General features: G+C 31.7%; 1 protein-coding gene across 3 annotated transcripts; it reads left to right on the top strand.

The window, feature by feature from the left end:
- The first annotated feature begins 824 nt into the window (after positions 1-824).
- On the top strand, positions 825-6,725 carry LOC143913269 (transmembrane channel-like protein 7). 3 transcript variants are annotated; one of them, XM_077432957.1, is made up of 15 exons: positions 825-913; positions 1,237-1,447; positions 1,520-1,791; positions 2,346-2,502; positions 2,568-2,715; positions 2,800-3,051; positions 3,289-3,437; positions 3,522-3,672; positions 4,798-5,066; positions 5,141-5,258; positions 5,335-5,444; positions 5,524-5,814; positions 5,892-6,050; positions 6,126-6,259; positions 6,347-6,725. In XM_077432957.1, the coding sequence occupies exons 3-15, from the start codon at positions 1,524-1,526 to the stop codon at positions 6,574-6,576; spliced, it is 2,436 nt and encodes an 811-aa protein (XP_077289083.1). In that variant the 5' UTR covers positions 825-913; positions 1,237-1,447; positions 1,520-1,523; the 3' UTR covers positions 6,577-6,725. The 3 variants fall into 3 exon arrangements, with proteins under 3 accessions (XP_077289083.1, XP_077289080.1, XP_077289081.1); XM_077432954.1 differs by having other exon boundaries at positions 837-913; positions 1,237-1,387; XM_077432955.1 differs by having other exon boundaries at positions 852-908; positions 1,237-1,387.
- Positions 6,726-7,008: the final 283 nt, after the last annotated feature.

Genomic DNA, 7,008 nt, shown 5'->3' on the forward strand with positions numbered 1-7,008 from the left:
CCACGGCAGGCTTACAGCAGTACCCGACATTTCCTGTTCATACCTTACAGCAACATCCGTCAACGTATCGTATCCTTCTTTTTGGCCATCGTAGAGATATACACGCGAATTACGTGCCTTGAGTCTGCCGCTTTGCTGTTTTGGACCAATTATCGAAAGTGACAGTTGACAGCTGTTCAATCTTTCGACATGGTTTTGGCGCTGACAATGAATTTTTGACAATGCTTCCTTAAATTTTGTAGATTTTTTGGTGATTTGTGTTTTTATTTTATCCAGTATTGTTTCAAATTGGTATCGGTTCATTCGGAAATATTTAAAAAAATTTTGTCCATCATCCACAAGCTCCTTATACAGTGTCCAAAACTCTCCTTCGGTTTTTCTATTTTTTAACATGGGATGCACATCAAAATGCATCCGTGCTTTTTTATTGCCTTCTTGAGCTTCTTCCAACAACAACGCGATTATACATAATTTTTGATCGATAAACGCCGAAACATTTTTTCCGACTTGTATTCTGACGCGTAGCTACGAATGCACGTGTATGCATTCATATTATAAGTACTCAACAATACGACGTAAGCAATATTGCGCCGTATCGTCATGGCCTGTAATGTATAAGTAAGCCGATTTTACCTTCCATTCGGCCAAAGTGCTGTAAACGTGACGTGACCGCGACGTGTAGGTAGATATGAATAGAAATGTAATAAAATGACATATTTGAAACGGTGTCGTGCAGTGCTGTTAAGTATGAACAGACCTTAAATGGTATATAAATTCTTTGATGAAAATGAAAAATTTCTACATTGGGCGGGGGCTATATTTTTGAGGTTTTGGCCGGATAACAAACTGTTAATATCAATTTTGTTTATTTTTCACACCAACTGGTATTTTGACAGTTGACTACAACAGTTGGGTATTACTTTTCGCAAATTAAATTACAATATTTTGTTTTTTCAAGTAAAATTTCAAAATTTGTATATGTAGATTAAATGTATACGTCTTTAATATTTTCATTCAATACACATGACTTTGAGGTTATGAATTTTTTTGGTATGCCCTTTAAATATGACAAACTTATCTATAAATACGTATGTATGTACCAATAATACATTTAGTGCAAAATATTATAGTTCACGAGTTCTCAAATTTTTGAATACTTATCTAAAATAATATTCGTGATTGTAATATACTAATTATACATATGTATATATTATATACTGTAATAATTATTTTCAGAATCTACAAAATGGTTACCCACTTCCGAGAAAACGCATTGTACAATTTATTTGTTTGATTCATGATTCATTGGTAATATGAAATGTTATCGTTATAATCTACTTCAGATAAGATCACTTTAATACAAAGCATCGTAAACAAAATATTAACGGTAATTAAGTACATCACTCTTGTCGTTTTAACGTGTGAAGTATTGTCGCTTGTTTAGAATGTATGGTATGGCAATATTTTTCATTTATAATTTGTGGATTAAACGTTAAAATTGTGTTAAATTAATTTATAGAAAAATGCCGCGAATCAACAAGAACAAGGTGAGCATTGCCGATGACGTTATCGAACCTCAAAATTCATTCGAAATGAGGCACCGATCATCAAATAGGAGGAGGCAGATGTTTGATAGGAGCATGAGTAGTGATGATGAGGGTTCAGGTTATATTTCAAACCGTGATTGGTTAGAGGCAGCTAAGACTGTTAGGAGAACGCAATCTCTACACCGTAATGCAATGCAACAAAATGTAATAAAAATGCTGCCGTCACGGCATAATGCATATTTCGGTCAGTATATTCAATTATTTAATAATTAACACGATGGCGGCCGCTGACTCATATTTGTATCGTGTTGGGTGCACAACGCTTAGTGGCCGACTGAGCGAACTGTATCAGTCCACTGATACATTTTTGTATCATGTTTGCGTCAATCGTTTGTGGTCGATGATATAATTTTGTATCACGTTTTCGTCTTAAACGAAATCGTGATACAAATATAGTAAAAAAAGCCAGTAAGCGTTGTGGACCCAACATGATACAAATATGAGTCAGCGGCCACCATAGTGTTAAATTGATTTGTATTGATGAAATTTATTTTCATTAAATTACCTAACAACCCAATGCTGATCTCAACCTTCTCCAAGAACCTCTCCCACCTTCCTCTATCTCATGCTAGTGTCTTCTAGTTGGATGTACCGGCCATTTTCGTGTACCTGATGTTACAGTTCAACTTATATTTACCTTTCTATTGATTTGTAACCATTTGGATTCTTACTGCATGACCTATTCGTCAAAGTATTCCAATTTTATAAATAATTTAAAATGTACATTAAAATCTTTAGGCACGGTACGAGTGAAAGTCTTAAATTCTGAAGATTTATCATTGATTGACGGAGAATCACAAAATGAAGAAGAAAGCCAAGTTCAGGATATTGTACAACAAATAGAAGAAAATGAACTTTTAATGGAAGACACACCTGACGGAGAGGCGTTGAGAATGTAAAATATTGCCGTGTAGAATCTTGTTTATTTTTTTTTTTGTATATAATCAAATATTGTTTTAGTGAAGCTCTTCGCGAAATACCTCAATGTTTAACTGTCAAAAGGAACATTAGAGCTAAGCTTTCAGCTTCTGTTAGTAGAAAGTCAAAGCATAGACCGATTGGTTGCTTTAAACGATTGAAATATAGAACAAGTTTTTGGTGGAAAAAGGTAAAAGTAATCCATACATAAGAACCTATTTATAAATAATGAAAAGTTTAATCAATACTTATAAAAAAACAAATCTTTTGATAGATGAAACAGAATATACGAAATTTGCTATTTTCTATGGAACTCTGGTATGAAGGAATCCGCAATGTCGAGGGTCATTTTGGATCTGGAGTTGCAACATATTTTCGTTTTCTAAGATTGCTGTTTTTGTTGAACGTATTCCTGACACTATTTGTAGTGGGCTTTGTGGTTATTCCGCAGGCTCTACACACAAGCTACAATAACGCTACAATTGAATCATTACCGTTCAAATTTTTAGACATATTTACCGGACAAGTAAGCATTCATTTTTAACAATAAATTGTAATCGTAAAAGTACACACTTTATAAATAGTAGTTGTATTAATAGTCTCATATTTCCTTTGATTATTGTTTGTCACTAAGGATATGAGGACATGGATTACACAAGGTAAAGCATGTAAATTAATGAACAGTGGGATTTAGAATTATTTCATATTCAGATGTAGCTTACAAAATGTATTTTGTTCTTAATTTAATTTGCATATTTTACAGGGCTCCTTCACCAATACAACACTATATTATGGATTTTACGCTCCGGATACAGTCAGTTCTAATAATATACTGTCTTACGATATACCGAATGCATATTTTTTTACAATGTTTTTCATGTATATATTTATTTTGGTTGTGCTTTCTATTAGGTATGTTACATTTTTTTTATAATACTAATGAATGTAATTAGATATAAATTTTTGTTTTATTATTTTAGTGTTTTATTATTTTAGAATGGCGAGATCTTATAGGACAAGTTTCATTGAAACAGCAGGCGGATTGAAAAATGTGTATGCAAATAAAATCTTTTGTGGGTGGGACTTCAGCATTGCCACTGCAGAGGCAGCTTCATTGAAATCTAAAAGCATTTATAACGAATTGAGGGTATTGTATTTCATCTAGAGTTATAATATTTATTTATTTTAAACATGCACAGGCCCGGCCCAAGGGTACATGGCACCCCTAGGAAAATTGGTTTCAGCCCCATCCCCTCCTTAAATTTTTAAACAATACATTTCATGAAAGTTGTTGAAATTTTATGTTAAAGAAAAAAACATGAAATTAAATTTACAATTTTTATTCAAAATAGGCACGTTTTATGTATAAAGAGGAATAAAATAAAAATTCGGTAATGAAGGCATTATTTTTATTCAACAATGAATTGAAGAATTTTATAGACTAACATTTCTTCACTCGAATATGATTTTAATTTCGTGAATTAAATCCATCCCTGATTTATAGCCAGCAGCATAGCTCGGTCGTTAAGCTTCTGCTTAGCATCAAGAAGGTGCCGGGTTCAATCCCTGAATGAAAATGAAATTTTCAGAGTATGCTGTTGGTCAGACCTGGATTTGTGACTACAGGTTGATCGTTTCCTATCAGAGTTTGCAAATTTTCTCTGATTTCATTGTTGAAACGGTTCCCTGAAAAAAAATTGGCTAAAAATCCTTCCTACCTGCTATGTCACCACTATTTGAAGTTTGATTGATGTACAATAAAATTTATGTACAATTCATAGATGTCTCGCAATTCAACGACTTGTAATAAAAATGCTGCATTTGTATTTGTAATTGGCCAGGAAGGCGCATTTACCTGTAAGGCCTTCCTGGTATATATGTAAATAAATAAATAAATAAAATAAATATACATACATATGTTTCAGTGGTATTTTATATAAAATACAATTACAATACAATGACAGTTTATTGTTTTACAAGTCTTATTTGTGATATTTGACAGTCAACTTCCTGCGTTCCTCGTAAATTATAATATTTTATAATCAGTATTGTTACTTTTGGTAGAAAAATCTAATTGAACATAAAATGTTCAAAGAAAGCTAAATTTTTTATTATTATTTTTTTCAATTTAATAATCAAAAAAAGAAAAATGGGGGCGCCTCGCAGCTCTCCTTGTCTATGGCGCCCTTAGGCACGTGCCTAGTCTGCTGCACCTTTGAGCCGGCCCTGAACATGCATATACATTTGTCATCTTATTGCATATTAATTTCAGGAAATATTGAGCGAGGACTATAGAGCTACTGATAAACATTCTTTCTGTGATAATATTTACCTATTCAGTGTTAAGATTTTTATGCACATTTTTGTTCTCGTGCTACTTGGTCTGACTGGTTTAGTTATGTGGGTTTTAATGGACGAAAGCATTGTCGTGTCGGATGTGGTAACAGCCATTCGCGTGTCGAATCAAAAATCCATTGTGATGGCAGTTATTGTAACACTCATCATATTTGCATTGCCAATATTGTTCAGTTACATCATGAGGTTTGATTTTAATTGTTTTAAAAATAATTCAAAACGGTTTATCATAATCGAGTATGTGTATATTATTTTTGTAGGTTTGAAAAGTATAACAATCCACGGACATCGCTCTATGTTACTCTGCTACGGACATTCATATTAGAAGCCTTGGTTGTGTCTATATTGGGTATATTTTGGTTGCGATCATCGAATACAGTTAATATACTCATACATTTTTCACTAATAAAAAGTTTTATTATGCAATATTTCAATAAATAATTAAACTTTTAAGTGTTGGGAGACATCATTGGGTCAAGAAGTATATCGTCTTGTTATATTTGATTTCTTTATATCTATTATTGGATTGCCACTATTTGAATGCATGCGATCTCTTATATTTAAGTAAGTAAAATTTCAAATGATTTTTGTTGAAACAATTAATACAAATTATTTTATGATATATGTACGTTTTTGTTCACAGGCATTTATGGTCAGACATTGGTCCTCCGGAATTCGACATTGCTCGAAATACTCTGGGTTTAATTTACAATCAAACGCTGCTATTTTTAGGATTTTTTTATTCTCCTTTACTTCCGTTTATAGTCACTTTGAAATTTGCCATACTATACTATGTGCGAAAATATACAGTACTTCGTAATTGTAAACCTTCAAACAAGTCTTGGAAAGCTGCTCAAATGCATACTGTATTTCTAGTTTTGATATTTTTATCTCTTTTGTTTATTTTACTTGCTTTGGGATATGTTTTCATAAGGTATGTTTCGATTTTAGTATGTATATTATAAAAATTAACGAATTAAATAAATGATGATCTGCTATGTATATTTTCAGAGTTAAAATTGGACATTGTGGCCCGTTTCAAAAATATGATTACATGTACTTGGTATTTTTAGAAGGTATACTTAACCTAAAAGAAGGAAATGGGTTCTTCACTTTCATCATGATTTTTGCTAAGCCCGGTGTTGTTGCATTTATTCTAATTGCAATGAGGTATTTAATTTACATTAAAAAATATGTATATAGGTAATTTTTATGTGTAATACAAAAATTTAATTATTTTTATAGTGTCGTTGTCTATTATCTTCGAGCTAAATCACTAGCTGAGAAGGGAATGGTTTCGCAACTCAGAGATATGCTAGTTTTACAATCGAAAGATAAGGAATTTCTCTTGAATGCGATTGCGCGAGTTACGGAAGGACGTAAGATCAATTTTTGCACATCTTCTATTATCTAAAATACATATCTGCTTTCATATGGAGAATCATTTGTAATATATCAATTTTTAGATTGGATTTATAATCAAAAACCTGACAGTTCTATGGATGTGAGTTCAACTTGGAAGTATGTGAAAGATGCCAATAAAATGAGGAAACCGTCCAATTCTGAGTTTAAATTTGAAGTTAACAGTCCACAAAAGAGATCAATTCATCAAGACAGTCCTTCTACATCAGCTAATACACCCGTTTCTGGAATTGGATTGAGAAGAAATTATGAAAATGTGCAAATTCACGATTGAATTGTTTATTAATATTATTTTTTTGTGTTTATTGTAGAATCTATTTATGTATATACCTATATATGTATATTATACCAATTCTATACATTATATATCGTATACTTGTGATTAATTTTGTACTAGTGTTATTTTCTTTCTATATTTTATATAACAATAAAAAAAGAGCAAAAACTGCTAGTGTTTTTATTTCATTATATATTTTTTATGTATATAAACTACACATCCATACGTATGTATGTACATATGTATATACTCATACACATATTTGTGTGTTGAGTAACTATGGTTCACTTTACGTATAACTATGGAAACCTGTTGATTATAAAAGTCAAGCTTTTTGTGGATGTCACTTCACTACAGTGATGATTGGCTTGATTATGTTTAGTTTAAATTGTTTTTATACATGGATAAATAATTGAGAAAATCACGAAT

This window comes from Arctopsyche grandis, chromosome 6 (genome assembly GCF_051622035.1).
Source record: "Arctopsyche grandis isolate Sample6627 chromosome 6, ASM5162203v2, whole genome shotgun sequence".
In the NCBI taxonomy this organism is placed as follows: Eukaryota; Metazoa; Arthropoda; class Insecta; order Trichoptera; family Hydropsychidae; genus Arctopsyche; species Arctopsyche grandis.